General features: G+C 44.4%; 1 protein-coding gene across 1 annotated transcript; it reads left to right on the top strand.

The window, feature by feature from the left end:
• The first annotated feature begins 2,210 nt into the window (after positions 1 to 2,210).
• LOC100834808 (fatty-acid-binding protein 3, chloroplastic) lies at positions 2,211 to 9,108 on the top strand. Its single transcript, XM_010235859.2, has 5 exons — positions 2,211 to 2,492; positions 3,338 to 3,436; positions 6,601 to 6,744; positions 6,827 to 7,041; positions 8,741 to 9,108. The coding sequence occupies exons 1-5, from the start codon at positions 2,288 to 2,290 to the stop codon at positions 8,900 to 8,902; spliced, it is 825 nt and encodes a 274-aa protein (XP_010234161.1). The 5' UTR covers positions 2,211 to 2,287; the 3' UTR covers positions 8,903 to 9,108.
• Positions 9,109 to 18,022: the final 8,914 nt, after the last annotated feature.

Here is an 18,022-nt window from a genome sequence, read left to right as displayed (position 1 = left end):
TTCTACATAAATCAAAGTCTTTGGGTAATAAACTGTGATCATAATTCACATCACTTTTCCACGATTCAGCAGAAAAACTGGCAGTGGCCCAGAAGTAATCAGCTTGTGTCCTATGTACTTATACAGACGCTTGAAACAAAGTTGTAAACTTGGACACGGGCACGATCCACTGCTACTTCCTTTGCTTCGCTGAGCTAGCTAGCTCGATCCTGACGGCACCATGAGACGGACGGATCACTTGCTCTCACTTACTGTCTTGCCAAGTGCTGCTAAACTTGACTGTTCACACCATCCGCTCCACCTCGACGATCTGCTTCTTCCCTACCTTCACTGAGCTTGTAACTTGGTCACGTCCGTCCACCGTCCAGTCGACGAATGGATCGTGGAACTTGCCGGACGGGACCAGCCATCTCAAGAACCTTCTATGTACGACTAGACTAGCTCCAACAGCTCTGCACGATTATTATATTTTTTAAAGAAAAATATGGAGTATATTGTATGTTTGGAATATTCGGCGCCTCCCTGATGCTACAAATGAACTTCGCAATATTCCTCTGTTTCTAGGAGGGAATTATTGTTCCTCTCCTGAAAAATCGTCACTTGGAATAGTAAAACAGATCAGAATTACATAACTTTCATAAATTAGATTCCTGACTATACATGAAACACCTCGTTCTATTGATCAACTGTGATCACAGTCCACAGTAAATAAGAATAAAAGAATCTCACTGACACTATCGAAAAACTACCAGTGTCCAGTGTATCTATCAGCTAAGACTATAGTTCCTCTCAAGGAAAAAGCTAAGACTACAGTTGCCGGCCGGCAGGTTGGCCTCTGCTTCGTTTTCCTCTTGGATCACTCGAGCTTGAACCTTTGAGCACATGCTGTCACTGAGTTGCACCATCCGGACAATCTGCTGTGAGATCCAGGTCAGGTCAAAATGAGCCTGCACACCACCCCTTGTTTGGGTTCTGCCCTGCAACGCTCAATGTCAGGCTGGCGCATGGCCTCGGCAGGAGGAGGACGAGCAACCGCTAACAACTGAGCACGCCATGCTTGCTGCCTTGCTTGGATGAGCTCTGGACCGGACCTGGTCACGTCCAGGGGATCGATGAAAGGATCGTTGAACTCCACCGTAGCCACCATCTTCTCAAGCTCCCGGCGAGCAACCGCCCTCCGCCGCTCGATTTCACGCGGGTCCAGGGGCTCAGCCTCAGCGGTAGACGGGGACGGGGACGGGCGAGCCTTGGCAAGACGAGCCTTTTCGATGAGATCGCTGATGCTGCTGCTGCTGATCGAATGCTTCGATTGTGGCTTGACGACCTGATTAGGAAGCTGAATCTGCGAGGCGATGGCCTGATTCTTGATGGCGGAAGCGGAACTTTTTGAATTCTCGATGCAAGGTGGAGACGGCCGCTTCTTGTTCTTGATCTTTGCGGCGGCGAGATTGGGATCGCGATCAGAGCAGGCAGCGCGTACGCGTTTCGCCGGAGGCGCGCCGTCGCGGAAGGATCCGGGTCGCTTGGACTTCTTGGCATCGGCGGGCTTCGCCATACGTACGCGGGAAGCACCGGAATGCGTATCGGCGCCGCCGCTAGGGCGCTGGAGCAGAATCGTTGGGCCACCCATGGTCTCGCAATCTGCGAGTTCCCGGACCGGCGAAATGGGGGCGGGAGAGCAAGAAATGAATCGAGGTGCTGCGCGCGGCCGGGTGGAAGCAAGCAGAAGAGGATGGAGCTCAAGCGGAATTCTAGGGTTTGCAAGAACCGCGGCGGATGGAAGCAAGACGAAACGCGATTGGAAATCTAGAGGAAGAACGCTCAAGTCGGTGGATCGGGGTGGGGGTGGGGGACAAAGATGAACAAGGGCGGGGAGAGAGCTCGGGCTTCGGAGAGAGTTGAAGCAGGCGGCAAGGAAAGTTTGAGCCCGAGTTGGGATCGGGCGAGACGCGCTGGGATTTGATGGGTCCCGCTGTTGCTTAGCTGGAATTTATTTTTTTGAGCTGGCTTAGGTGGAAATATGGAAAGTTTTTTTTTGACGGAAATATGGAAAGTTAATCCCGTAAAAAAAGGAAAGGTTGGAACTTACGGCTGACAGAGGTGAAACGCTGATCTGGCCCCACACGTCCGCCAGATGTGAGTTTCGTTGACCTGGTAAACGCTTCGGTAGGAACAAGATAAGGCCATCGCACTCGGAACCATCCATTTTCATGAGCGCAACTAGCAGCACTGCACTCTACTCTCCCGGGCACCTCACCACCCAGCGCCGCCGCGGTTCGCGGCGACGATGATCGTCGCGGCGTCTGTCGTGGCGGTCCTTCCGCTGGCCGGCCCCGCCCTCGCGAGGCCCGCCGCGGCCCCTCTCCGCACGTTTCCCCTTTCGCGCGGCGACGTGCTGGCGGGCTCCGCTTCCCGATTGGCCTGCCGCTGCCGCGTCGCGCGGGGCGGCGCACGGAGGCCGCTGATCTCCTTCGCAGCGGGGGAAAACGCAGGTGAGGGACCCTTGGCATTTCTCTTTTCTTTTCAATCATGCCTGTATGTACCCAAAGACCAGATGAATTTTCATCTTTTGGGGCAAACTCAATGGAAGAGCCAGCCTGCTCGCGAAGCCTGGGCAAGGCATACTTGCAGCGACGCAGGCAAGAGTTTGCTTTTATTGAGTTGAAATGTAGCTCAAATCATGCATTACTTACGCAGTTCTCTACTGTTATATAGGTAAAGAGAGAGTAATAATGTATAAAATAACGTCATGTCCAGATGTGCGAACAGATTTTCCGTGCCAAACGCGCAGGGAATCACCTAGTACTAACATATATTCGTGTGCACATCAATAACCTGCAAATAATAAATGTAGGATAAGGTAGGGGAAGAACCACTTGCCATATGCAAATCTCCAGTAAACTTCTCTTGTTCCTCTGATAACAACTCATTCTGTTGGATATGCATTTGTCCTGTTGTTAAAACTTAAAAATATGTACCCATGTCATACCCATGGTTGTTAGGGTACAGAGTTCTGCACATTACATATGGTTTGGTTGTGTTTTTCTTGGAGGAAATGAACAATTGAGGTTGCAAGTTATGCTCTGGTTGATCAAGAATCTCGTAATGTAATGTAGTTATATACCAACATATTGCAATCATTGGGCTGCAAAATCTATTATCTTGCACTTTCAGACAATCAAACTTCATAGAAGAGGATTTTAAAATTAACTATGGGCTGTTTCAGTTTGCTCGGCATAATGTATTTCTTAAAATGTAATTCAAGATTAACTTTTAACTATTGCAACATAACTCATAACGATGAATCATCATTCTTTTTTCTGTACTTTTGCTGTAGTTGGTGATGCTTTTGTTGGGGAAGGCGCGACAAATGTGAAGTTCCCTCGAGAGTTAACGCTTCCAGGCTACACAGAACCCTTGGTCATTCTTGGCACAGGTACATTGTGATTGTGTTGTCAGTGACTACTTTCTTCACCTCCATATCCTTGTTAACACAAGTGCAGTATTCCCTTCTTTAGTTTATTTTATAACAAACAAATAGTATGAATTATGCATGCTGCATAAGTTACTAAAGTAATGAATTTATATTAAATGTCTGCCCAAGCAATTGCCAGATTTCACTTCCCTAGGTATTTTGTTGTATTTCACTACTCTACTCCAAATTGCTGTACAGACTATGTTTATGCAGTGACTGCTATCTATAACAGTAATATGTTAGAGATCACCAAATGCTGTATTACACAATTACATGCTGTGGTGATTACGTCTCCTTACAATCTACTGGTGTGTAACTCGGTTTTTGAAATGGCGCTCCTGAAGTGCACCATGTCCATAAACTTGTGCTGACGTGTCACCTGGTGGTGTCTCAGTATGCTAGTTCCTGGGCATTAGTTCTTATGGGAGGGTTGTAGAGTAGTTAATTTCTGCTATGGCTGTGTACATCCTTTTGATGCAGACCGGGGGTTCAACCTCCTTTTCGAAAAGAAAAGAAAAGTTAATGTCTGCTGACCCGTTCATCCGGGCTTGTAACTGCAATGCTGTTACACTTCTCTCTTCTAATTAATGCATCAAGACAAAGCCTTTTACGGTTTCTCAGAAGAAAACTGGGTGCCTGAACTTGAGTTGCACCTTGTGGTCCTTCAACCTTCATAAGTGGGTCAATGAAGTGCCATTCCCTATTTTATTCGTTATTAGAATTGACATGACACCTTAACTCAATCTAAAGCACAATCTGAGCATGTATTTATTTTTTATTTTAAGGAAGTTTTCACATGTCACCGGACAACTTTTACAAGCTTACAATGTATTGTAGTTAGCTATCATATGGTCAAACTTGTGTGTAACTTGATTTTTGTTGAATACTTGATTGAATATATGATGTGGCTTGGCCTCGACCTCGTATAGCTTTTGTTGCTCCTCCCTTTTTCTTTTTCTTGTGTTTTGATTTTGTTTTGCTTTGTTCCGGTTTGCCGGTTGTACTCACAAGCTCGTGTCTTCTTCTTAATGAAAATGACACACCGCTAGGTGTGTTTGAGGGAAAAAAATTTAGCTAGCTATCATATGGTAAAACTCTTGCTTCAGTAGGGTCAAGGTGCCACATTGTCATTACTTTCTAATTTCGCATGTTTGGATCTAGTGCCACATGTAAATTCTGAACAAGTTAGGGACCTAAATGTGCAATTCTAAATATCCGGGACCAAAAAACTCTCGCTTGCACTTTTCTAAACCCAAGCAACACCCTTCTTGTACTTTACTCTCTCTCTTTTGAATCACCTTTACATTTTATTTTATGGTAAACCTGAACAAATTCTTCGTAACAACTTTGGGCTACACCTATAGTTCTTTCTCTATGACCTAGAATGTTTGAATCCAAAATCCCTGGCATGACCGGAATACTTGATTGAATATGTGATATGATATCTATTTTAACTGTGAGGTTTTAACCACTGAGAATGTCATCACAATGTTCCAAGATTCTTTTTTCCTGAATGAAAGTGTAATCTGATTACAGTGGTATCAATTTAGCTTACATGGAGTTCTGCCAAATCTCCTAACCATATCAACCTCAGGTAAAATGCCCTGTGTAATTGCGCTGCTAGAGCTACCACGAGTACCTTCTTATCTAATACATGCTAATTTCCATATATTATCTTCGATCGTCATGTTATATATATAGAGGCATATTAAGTTCAAATATGTTACGATTTAAATGAAACAGAACATGCTGAATTTGGACCCCTCCCTGTTTCAGATACTAATTTCGATTTATAAAAATTGTCACGCTGATATTATTTCTAACCAAGTTCCACCTGATTTACATGGGAGCCTTTTCTGGTGTTTTTTCTTCAGCGTGTGTGTGCAATCATTGGTACTCAAAATTAGAGAGGGGAGAATAAGACAAATATATTAACTGGAATCTTGCATTAGGTCATATTTGCAAGTCTGCAATAAGCATGAAGTTATACCCCGAGTCAAACAATCTATTGCATCCTGTCACCATTGCCGCACCACACGTGCGTTTTGAAATACATGAAATCAAATTGACCATTGTCATCCCTAGATCAAGTCGTGACCATTTGTTCGGTTCATTAATTATGTGCTGGCAATGTCTTATTCATGCAATTCGTTTCAAATGAATACTATGCATGCAATGTGGTATCGTATATATAATCTTAGTTTGGGATTAATAAAAAGCAGGCAATGTCTTTTTCACGCAATTCGTGACCATTTGTTCGGTTCATTAATTATGTGCTTGCAATGTCTTTTTCACGCAATTCGTTTCAAATGAATACTATGCATGCAATATGGTATCATATATATAATCTTAGTTTGGGTGAATAAAAAGCAGGCAATGATGGCCCTGCATGGTTAGTATTGAACTATTGATCCCCAAGTGTTCTTGTTCACCTGCCAACGATGACAACTTTAAAAGCTCATGATCATAAGAAACATGTTGGCCCACTCACTTTCTTACATTCACATTAGTACACAGCATGATGGCGGCTGTGCTGCTTTCACCTACACTTTGAGTGCTCTTGAACTGTTCTACTATTTGTCTTTGGACTACACTTGGCACACTTTTTAATGTATTGATATTTTGGTTCAGCATCATGAACTCAGAAACGTAGGTGTAGCTCACTAACTCTAGCTACCACATCGTTTATGTTCATCAACTTGCTTTATTTTGGATTGTGAAAGTATTGATCGTGATTCTGGTCTATTTCCAATTTGAACAGCTTTTAGTTACTACCTTCTTTGATAATTGTGTCAAACTCCATCTGTTTCACATGGGCCTGCGATCTATGCTGCTTTTATGCAACCATTTCTAAGGAATGTTCTAGCACATCCATGCATGCTTGACATCATGCTTGGTCCTTGCACTGTTGCATGGCTGTGGTTATTTTCACCATTTGAGCCCCAAAGTTCAACTTAAGTCGTCTTGTATGCATGTATTGGATGCTTACACCCTCTTTCATACGAAAATAAAGATAGAGTTAAATGGATTCAAGTAGGTCACTCAATTGGCATGTGCAGTTATTTGCGACTATAGTTCGTATTCTTAATTTTACATTTTGCAATTTGAATTTTAGCTAACTCTAGGTTACAGAGAGAAGTTCTTTGTTAAAGTATATGCTGCTGCATTCTATGTGGATTATTCAATTGGACTTGACACTGAGCAATGGAAAGAAAAGGTTGGCATTGAGAGCTTCGATGCTTCCTCAGTTTTCAACACCATTTTTAAAGGTAAGAACCAAGCTCCAACAAGCAAATGCCGAAGAAGTTCATGAAATTGTAATACATGCTGACGGGACTGTGTACTATGCAGCACCAGTTGTGAAATCATTGAGTATAACTCTTGTTAGAGATGTTGATGGCAAAACGTTTGTGAAGGCTTTGGATGACGTCATTGCTCGACGAATAAAAAAACCAACGGTTGAGGAAGAATCCTCCTTGTCAACTTTCCGGAATATCTTTTTAGGGCGCAATCTTAGACAGGGGACAGGCATCTATTTAACTTGGTTGGAACCCTCAAGAATGCTGGTAAGTACACAATCATTTCCACTACAGTCAACAATTAAAGTCTGCAGCTCATTATCTTCTCATGACTTATTAGTATGGTAATAAGTTGATGTCTTTACAATAAACCTAGATATAGTGAAAGATTAAATTGCTATGCCTGTCAAGATATAGTGATCTATATTAGTTATTATTTCTTAAAGGTGGCAAGAGACTTTCCATTTTCATTTGTAAAGAGGGAAGTTTCACAGAAAATATTTATAAGAGTGCAACGCCCTAGAAAGAAATTAAAGCCTACTACCCAGCTTTTAGAGGCCCAAGGCCTTTGCAGCTGGTCACTGTGCAAGCTACCACCTCAATTTTTGCAAGTTGACTAAAAAAGGACATTGATCTCTTGTTGAGAAATTGTAGGAACTTTTTTTCTGAATTTCCCAAGACATAGGATGAGGATAGAGGGCAGGTCTCCATGGTGGTGAGTCCACCAGCTATGCAGGAGTTGATAGGGATGGTTTCCATGAGCCTGGGTTGAGGATCTGTGAGTCAATCCAGATTGAAAGGCACCAAATTCTTCTAGAGTTCGGCAAGAAAGGATAGAGCTTAACTTTTGTCTTGGCGTTCAAAACTCAAATTCTATGATTGAGTTACTTATAAGAAAATTATTTATTTTATTGATGGTAAAGGATTATTATTACAGTATATACTTTGCAAATAGTCCTGAATCTGTATCAGTCTGTCTAAACTGGGTCTCAAATCTGAAGTTCTAGATATCGAAATCAGCTTTCTTGAATTTATATTATGTACTCATACATTTGTTCAGTCTGAATCAGGTAATAGTTCCTTGTAGCTTTATTTAGCATAATTTATGATTTTGAGTTCTTCTCTAATTGAAAATCAACAAAAATAAACCAGCCATAGATTAGGGCCTGTTTACTTATTAGTAGAACAATTGGTTTCAGTGTCTAGAGCTACCCATATGCTATTAACCTTGTTGCTAAGAATATTTCTCCGAGGGTTAATATCATGGGCCTGTTTGGGAGGGCTTCACTCCTCAACTCCACTCCACATTTAACTCCACTTGACCTCAACTCTACTTCACCAAACAAATGTGTTTGGTACACAAACTAGCTCCAGATCAAAACAAGTAAAAGATTGATTTGAACAAAAGTCTAGATTGTCCTTCTTTTCTGTTCTCTTTCTTTTCCTATCGATCTGATAGCAGCTGTACAACAAGTACCGATCGATCTGAAATATAGTAGTACAAGAACTGACTGGAGTTGCAAGAACTGACTGGAGGAATCGATTGTGGGTATTTGCATGTGTATCTAAGGAATCGATTTGTTGCTTCACGTACTATAAAAATCAATTAAGGATGATCAGGAGCTGTTCAGCCTGCGACAGAACTGTGCCTTCCCCATCTATCTCGGCTCAGCAGGAAGGCCGCCATGGACTTGCGTGGTGGCGGGAGCCACCAGCGCCAACAGCCAGACCTGACATAGCTTGCTCCACGGTTTACTTCAGATTAATTGTAGTCCCTGTCTTTTGATCTGGAAGGACTAGCTCTAAGATGCAAATAAAGTTTGATTGACCATTCATTTGAAGAAAGAAAGGGGAATCAGCGATCCAACTTTGCTGCAAAAGAAAATGATAATTTGAACAAAATGATTTACTTATAAATTTTTTTGAAGAAGATTTACTTACAGAAATTAATGCTCTGTTTCTGTAGATTTCGATTTCGACAAACCAGGATGCATGTCAGGTTGACGCAGAGACCAAATCAGCTACTGTTAATTATGCTTTATATGATGGTTTCTTTGGTGGTTCTCCGGTGTCACCTACTTTGAAATCTTCAACTGCTCAACTGCTTGAAGCTATTCTTACAAATTGACATCATACCTGAGATTCAAATCGGTGGTACATATTCACGCAACACTTCCTAGAATTAAAATTGCAGGGCTAAGAAGCTTTGTACAATACTTTTGGTATCTTCGGCTGTTCCTTTGATTATCTCATGTAACTGAAATACGTTTAAAATATGAGCTTATTTGTATGATTTATTTGTTGCAGCATTACTTGCCGGAAGTTTTTACATTACACTGTTAAGCTCAAATACAGTGACTGTGTACTAGGGCTTGTTTTTCTCTATTTCACACTATTGCATGTGGGGTATATGACACGACCAGCCTCATTCGCCGATGCTTCATCGCACAGAACTTCCAATCTCATTGAGAATTCCGGGTTTCTGCATAACTACGATTTTTCTTCCAGTTTTGCATATCGGTTTCAGCGTTAGATACCACAAGTTGGCATAATTACACACTTGAGACATGGAATCTAACAAATGAAAACATTATTTGCCTAACATAGGACTTTAGAATAACCGGATATCATTAACAATTACAACACCAAACCGGCACTTCTGAACCTCTGCAGAAAACAAATTAAGCAAACATTACAAAATCTGTAAACATTTTTTTATAAGAACCAAAATCTTTAGACAGCAAGTGGAGGAACGGAAAGGAACAAAAAATGATGGCAAAACTTTAACCTTGACATCCTCCGTCTACGGCGCTGTCTTCCAACACCAAGAGCCAAAGAATGATGATTGTATAATGGGCTTGCAAGACATTATTTCTCCCTTTTAATTAAAATGCTGCAAATTATTGCATGATGAAGAAAAAGCTTCATGGATAAAAGTATGGATCTCATAGCATATAAACACACGGCTGAATCGGCAGCCAAACCTTGGCTTGATCAGAATATCTTTAGGTTCTCCATTCTTCACAGTAACGACATGCCTAAGAAATATCTGAATGAGCTCAGGAGAGATATTCATAGTCTACTGCTTCAATTGCTCAACTTTTGTATTAGTTTCTTTGCCAAGGCCTTTCATAATTGCGCCGGAATAATAGGATTCACCCTCTTGAGTGTTCTTCCTAGTTTATAGCCGCCCCCCCTCCCTCTCGGCTTTGTAAATAACTCTGTTATGTCTTAATTAATGAAAAAAATAATTGCATTGGAATATATCCCACGTGTCTACATAGATAAAAATAGCAGACATGTTAGGATTGAAAACGTAGCCTGGGAACAAAATAACATTACACATATATGTATACCCTCTGCAACCTTCCTGAAAATCGACCTCCATCTGACTATCCGAGCACTATATTCAGGTATCTCCCTCGGAGCCTCTTTTGCCTGCATAACCATGCATGCTAACTCAGCTGCCAAATATTGAACATGTGATTAGTTTCAAGTGTACATCGTCTATAGCTAAATCATGCCCATGTCAAAAAGAAAATTCACAGATCTTTTGCGCGGAGAGAAAGCTAGGGCACCAAAAATAAGCCTAAAAAAGAACACAAAGCCGGCTGGGCACTTGCTATTTTACCAATGCCAGCCAGAATCAAAGAAATTAACGACCATGCCAACCAAAACAACAAGAGCACCATATATGGCAGATTCACAAAACCAGTCCAGCAGAAGTGACGATCCAATGGCCCCTTGAAAGACAGGGCAAACGGAGATGATATGAAGGCTACAGGGTGATTACGTCCTTACATGAAGCTTACGTCGGGAAGGGGATCGTGGGGTCGAGGTCCTGAAGTCTGAGGAGATGTGCAGTGTTTGATGGCTAGGGCATCATCGAGGCGGAGCAGCATCGACCTGCCACTCCAGTCCAGTTCATGCGCCGTCCGATATCGATCCGATCCGATCCATGCATGAGAAGAAACACGAGCGCGTCTGGCACCAGCTGACATTAATTCCCGCTATAGAAAGAAATTAACATTAGCGCGTTCCAAACGGTCGCCAGCGCAGCGCTCGATCATTTCCAGTCGGAGGATGACGCGCTGTAATTCCTCCCCGGCCGGCCATCGATCCCTACAAAATTCAAAACCCAGACGGCCGGCGGCGCAGATCTGCTAGCTCTTCATATATCCCCGGCCACAACATATTCCCAACATCCTCCTCCGATCCGTTACCATGGACCACGAGTACTCTGACTTCGGCGGCTTCACCCTTCAGGATACGTCAGTGCCGCCTGCAGTCGTCTCCGCGCCCGAGGTCACCGACGAGCTGCACCCTGAGCACCAACCGCTGATGGCGCCGGCAGAAAGCAGCGGGGCAGAACAAGATAATGCCTCCATGGAGCCGACACCGACAGGTGTTGAAGGGTTGGACGCCGACGAGATCCATGTGGACGAGGAGCCCGTGTTCGAAATGTTCCACCCAGATAAGTTGGACTGCTCGGGTTGCAAGAAGCTCAAAGAGGTTCTTCACCATAGCGGTACGTACATCGGTACATTTGTCTCATCTATATTTTGCGCTGTGGTTCCTTATCACCGTGCGGATCAACTCTTATAATTTTCTCACGAATTCGATCACAACTGCAGAGTACCGTCGGGTTTATTTCAGCGTCCATGAAGGCAGTGTGCCAGGGACATTTGGCCACGCAATATTTCAAACACGATTTACCATTCCTTCGATCCCGCAAAGAACTGCTTTATACTTCGTGGCGTAAGTTACCTAATTCTCTCTCTATACATATCCCCTCACACCATGACACATGCATATGTTTTAAACATTTCTGGGGTATCTAACTTAATTAAGTTTATGTTTTACACATTTGTAAGTGTATGTTTTTAACATTTCTGGGGTGTCTAGCTTTGTACCTGAGTGTATGTTTTTAACATTTCTTCTTGTACATATATATACCACATCCTCCAGCCTATATGACCGGACAAACGAGTGGGTGAAATCCTTCATCGCTAGCGTCATGGCCGAGCTACAAGCTGATCACACCGGGCGCCTGCTTGACAGCTTCTCCAGCACATCACCGTCACCTCCAAGATCCAACGACAACACAAATGTGTCTTCAACATTACCTAATCTCAGTTGCAACTTGAGGCAAATTCTTAATGCCTCATACACAGGACCCCTGTGTAAGTACTACCATGCACTGAATAAATTATTTTGAATTATAACATCCGGTCTCCTTAATCTGCACATCAGCAAGGTCTAGCTAGCTCATAGTGCATGAAAAATTAGAATCATACATTGCGTGAAAAATACATAATGGTGAATTTGCAGCTACTGCCGCCGCACATACTGCACCGGCGATGATGACCCTGGCTGCTCCATCTTCGACCACTGCTGGAGTAAACCCCGGTCATGAGGGAAATATGCCGCTCCCTCCTGCAGCGGCGCCGACGACGACCACAAATGTTGTAACTTCAAGCTCTTCCACCGAGCACATGGATATTAGAGCTTCAGAAGGAGGCAGTCCATGGATTGAGAGAAGGACTTCATAAGATACAATAAAAGAGAGAGAAAACGCGAAAGTTGAAAAGAAAGAAAAGATTGCGATAATTGATGAAGCATCCTATTTGCTACCGAGTTGATCCTAGCTCGTTTAATTTCTTTTTCATTCTTGAAACTGAGGGCTTACCACCTCCTTTGAAATCAATTTTCCTTGTCATTGTGAGCTAAGGGAAAGGTTACAATGTAGATTGTACGACACAACCAATATATATGACTACAATTGCGCCTACTACTATATATATGATTGATCTGCATGCATGAATTGTTGTGAATTTTTTTATGTGGAATATATTGAAATTGTTGTGTTGATTCTCACAGTTGGCTGAGCTTGTTCATGACAGTCACTTAAACATTACTTGCAATGTTCATTTCTTTTCCGTATTTGTAGGATTGACCCAACGTTAGCTTATTCACTTAGGTTATGTTTATTTTAATATTTCTATTTCCGCTTGGTGGAGGCTACGAGTCCAAAGGTTTGTGGTTTTCCGTTGTACCCTATATGGGAAAATGCCCAATTTTCGTTTACTTCACATAACCAGTACAATCGATTCACATGCCTAAATGGGTAAGACATATACCAACTAGGTCAGCGTGAATTGGTGGCGTCTCAGCCAAGTGGACCACGAGTACTCTGATTTCGGCGGCTTCACCCTTCGGGATACCTCGGCACCCGCAGTCGTCTCCGTGCCCGAGGTCGCCGACGAGCTGCACGGCGCTGAGAACCAACCGCTGATGGCGCCGGCGGAAAGCAGCGAAGGCAGCACAAGCTGATGCCTCCGTGGAGCCGACAGTTGTTGAAGGGTTGGACGCCGACAAAATCCACGAGGACGAGGAGGAGCCCATGTTCGAAATGTTCCACCCACGTGAGTTGGACTGCTCGGGTTGCAAGAAGCTCAAAGAGGTTCTTCACCATAGCGGTACGTACATATATATGTCTCATCTATATTTTGTGATTATTCCCTTATCACCCGTGTGGATCAACTCTTATGATTTTCTCACGAATTCACAAACGCAGAGTACCGTCGGGTTTATTTCAGCGTCCATGAAGGCAGTGTGCCAGGTACATTTGGCCACGCAATATTTCAAACACGATTTACCATTCCTTCGATGCAGCAAATAACTGCTTTATACTTCATGGCGTAAGTAACCTAATTCTCCCCCTCTATACATATCCACGGCATACCTCACACCATGACACATGCATATGTTTTAAACATTTATGTGGTGTCTAACTTAAGTTTAATTATGTTTTGAACATTTCTTAAGTGTATATTTTTAACATTTCTAAGTGTATGTTTTTAACATTTCTGGGGTGTCTAGCTTGTACCTAAGTGTACGTTTTTAACATTTGTTCTTGTACATATATATATATATATGCACATCCTCCAGCCTATATGACCGGACAAACGAGTGGGTGAAACACTTCATCGCTAGCGTCCTGGCCAAGCTGCAAGCTGATCACACCGGGCGGCTGCTTGACAGCTACTCCAGCACATCACCGTGGCCTCCAAGATCCAACGACAACACATATGTGTCTTCAACATTACCTAATCTTCGTTGCAACTTGAGGCAAATTCTCAATGCCTCATACACAAAACCCCTGTGTAAGTACTACTGTCTCCTTAATCTGCACATCAGGCATGGATAAATCATTTTGAATTACAACATCATGTCTCCTTAATCTGCACATCAACAAGGTCTAGCTAGTTCATAGTGCATGAATATTAGCATCATACATTGCGTCAAAAATACTTAATGATCATGAATTTGCAGCTACTGCCGCCGCACCTACTGCACCAGCGATGATGTGACCCTGGCTGCTCCATCTTCAACCACTGCCGGAGTAAATCCCGGTCATGCGGGAAATATGCCGCCCCCTCCTCCAGTGCCTACGACGCGACCACACATGTTGTAACTTCAAGCTCTTCTACAGTGCGCACGGATATTAGAGCTTCGGAGGCAGTCCATGGATTGAGAGAAGGACGTCATAAGAGACAAAAATAGAAGAGAGATAGAGAACGCGAAGCTGAAAGGATAGAAAAGATTGTGATTATGGATGAAGCATCCTATTTGCTACTGAGTTCCTCGTTTAATTTATTTTTCGTTCTTGAAACTGAGGGCTTACCTCCTCCTTTGAACTCATTTTTCCTTCTCATTGTGAGCTTAGATCTGTACGACACAAACAAAATATATGACTGCAATTGCGTCTACTACTATATATATGATTGATCTGCATGCATTGTTGTGAAGTTTTTTATGTGGAAAATATATTGAATTGTTTTGTTGATTCTCACAGTTGGCTAAGCTTTGTTCATGACAGTCTCAGTTAAACGTTACTTGCTATGTTCATTTCTTTTCCGTACTTGCAGGATTGGCCTCTTATTCCCTTAGGTTATGTTTATTTTAATATTTCTATTGTGTAAAGGTCATGACACTGAATATTCATTTGTAGTTGTCAATAGGAAAATTATCAACTAAGTATAAGCTGAAATCTAAAATTCCAGATATTCAGACCAGCTTGCTTGAATTAATCTATATACTCCATACATTTATTCCTTCTGAACGAGGTCGTAGTAGTTTCCTTGTGTAGAAGAATTTAGCACAGTTTATAATCGTGAGTTCTGATCTAATAAATAAATAAAAATAAACCAGATACAAATTTACCTATACCAAAAAACTGAGTTATTGGAACAATTTATTTTGTTGTTTATAGCTTTTACAAATCTTGTTGTTTGCCGTGTTGCTACTGAAGAACATTTTTCAAAGAGTTAACAGAAACATTATGAATAAGTGATGCATGAACAGGTTAATATCAAGGTTTATCTTTCCTTTTCTTAAAGAAGATCTATTCGAATGCAAGATTGTAGATGCAATATTAAGATCTAGTAATATATGTTGGATCAGCCCTAGCTTCAGCGCCCCTGATGCGGTAGCCTTATGGCAGTGTTTCCTGCCGAAAACAGAACGTGCAGCGCTGCTACCGCGGCAGCGATTCCTTCTGTAGACAGAAAACAGAACAGGAAACGAGATCGATCTATTCTGGATATTTGCATGCAACAACTTGGCCCTTTTCCGGGTTTTTTTTTCATTACTTTAAATAGAGGATTACAACGACCTACATCGCTCCAAACTTGACGAGGAACTTCCGTCCAACACGACGCAACCCAATTCCCGTCGCACCAGTGGCACCCGGGGTACCACCGTTGTTCAACGCGTGGGTCGCCTCACTTGCTTCCTGCAAGGACGGCACCCTGGGCAGCGCGGTGCGAGCTGCCCGGGAAGGCACCAGCCCGGCAGGAACCTGGGAAGGGGGTTGCCGTGGACCAGGACTAACCGGGCTGCGGGGGTTACCTCGGAAGACAGCGTGAAGATCCCCGTTAGGACGCTTCCCGGGAAGCCCACTTGCCGGGGAGAGTGTTCCTTGGCGCAGGCGTTTACAACAGGGCCGATGCCCAGCAAGCAGAGTATCGACGCCACGTGGCTGCCCGGCAGGCTCCTTTTGTGCAGGGCTGGTCAGAGCATGGAGTGTGGCACAAGCCGAGCATTAAATGCTCCGACAGGGAGGAGGTTACCCGTCTAGTCAATCTACAGTGAGTAGTTTGCAGTGAGTAACCCGCAGTGAATCTAGGGCACGTGTGGCCCTAGCTACAGTGCCTCTCACCGTGCATGCATGCTAGCACAGCGAAGGCAGCTGCCTTGGGCCTCTGCTCGACGCGTGTCCTAGGGCGCGTCCCCCATGCAGACGGTGGCACATGTGGTATCCCCTTGAGTATAACAGGAGGATCCGCGCCACCGGTCAAGGGGTTCCGATTTCCGAAGGTTAGATTCGAGCGTAGATTGCAATCCCGAGAGATTTAGTCCAGAAGTAGGGTGTAGCCACTTAGCAGAAAGGGAAGAGAGCGCTCGGGGGCTCCCCCGGCAACCTTGTAAACGCTTGTTCATTAGCTAATAAACATTCAGAAGCAGGACGTAGGGTTTTACACCTCCGGGTGGCCCGAACCTGGGTAAACCGATTTGTGCATTGCAACGCCCGTCATTGGCCTCGCCGGCGATCGCCGGAGCGATCCCACACGCCCACTGCCGAACCAAAAAGGGGTTCCTCGCATCCCCGGGTCTAAGCCCCGGGCTACGACAATTCCCGAACGGAATTTGTTTAGACCCCTATTCGGACTCAATCGAAACGGGATTCAGTCCTGATCCTAAGACCTAAATCACCTTATCTACAGTGATAATTTACAAGAGAAATCAATTCACAGCGATTACAAATTCACGAACAAGGCTAAACGATCGTGTGCTTAGATTAACTGGGCAGCAAGGTGTTTGAAAAAAAATTCCTGTCATGTGGTTGCTTCTTTTTCAACAGTAGAAGAAGAAGCAACCACAAGGCAGGAGAATTTTTTAGGCGACGAACACTCTGCACAGACAGCTTCCTTTCAGCACGAACTGGCTGGCTCTCTCCACCGGTACACAACTAACCAACGAGCAGTACACGGGATTTATACCCAGCCTAGGCGCATGCAAACGCGCACACGAGTGCATGCCCACCTCACCTGGGCCGCGCGCACGACGCGCTCGTACGCACACAACGCGGCCAGCTTCAACAGATCGCCACGGCTACCTCCCGATACCCTCGCCAACGACTCCGACGCGGCCACGAACCAGCGTCCGGCCTGAACCAGAACACACACGCACGCACACATGGCACACCCGCCACGGCCACGTACAACGAACACACACATGCTCGTGGCTTATTCTAACAGCAGGGATACACTACGCCAGAATGCGTTACTGGCGCACGAGCTCCAGTGGCGGTTCCAGTGGTCCGAAAAATTTACCACCATTGGACGTCGTTGGAGGAATCCAAAATTAACGAACACCAGTGGCGGTGAGCAACCACCGCCACTGCTAATAGAGCATCAGTTGCGGTGAGAGCATTCATACGACCGTCACCGCCAGGTGCTCTAGCACCCGTGGCCGCCACTGGATCTCTTTAGAGGGTCACTGGCGCACGATTTCCAGTGACGGTTACAGTGGTTCAAAAAACGCACCGCCACTGGTCGTCGTTGGAGGAATCCGAAATGAACACCAACGGCGGTTAGCTCCCACCGCCACTGCTACTAAAGCATCAGTGGCGGTGAGCACTCATACGACTGTCACCGCCACCGGTGCTCCTAGTACCAGTGGCGGTGCGCACCACGGCTAATGGTAGTATACCAGTGGGGGTGAGTATTCACCGCCACTGTTATGTACCAATGGCAGTGAGTACACACCGCCACTGGTATACTACCAGTGGCCATGATGCGGCACCGCCACTGGTATGTAACAGTGGTTGTTCTTCTCACGGACACCAGTGCACTTTCTGAAGCTTCCTACGGATCTCCAGTGGCGGTTCTGCGAACCGGCCACCGGTGCTGGTACCGGACCAGTGGCGGTGGTGGTACCCGCCACTGGTGCTCGTTAGCACCAGTGGTGCAGGCTTAGTGGCGGGCCGCCACATCGCCACCAGTGTGTAAATCGGACCGCCGCTACTGACCTTTTCCCGAGCAATGATAAGGCTCATGCATGTTGCATCCGTGCAGTATACTGCCCGATATAGGGATACGTCGGGATACGGCTGGGATACTTCTATCCCTAGTTAGTCCACTTTTCTGAATTAACAAATAAAAACTGGTCGTACCGGTGTCAT

This window comes from Brachypodium distachyon, chromosome 3 (assembly GCF_000005505.3).
Source record: "Brachypodium distachyon strain Bd21 chromosome 3, Brachypodium_distachyon_v3.0, whole genome shotgun sequence".
Classification (NCBI taxonomy): domain Eukaryota; kingdom Viridiplantae; phylum Streptophyta; class Magnoliopsida; order Poales; family Poaceae; genus Brachypodium; species Brachypodium distachyon.
The sequence above is the reverse complement of the archived record's forward strand: the minus strand, read 5'-3'. Positions and strand labels throughout refer to the sequence as shown.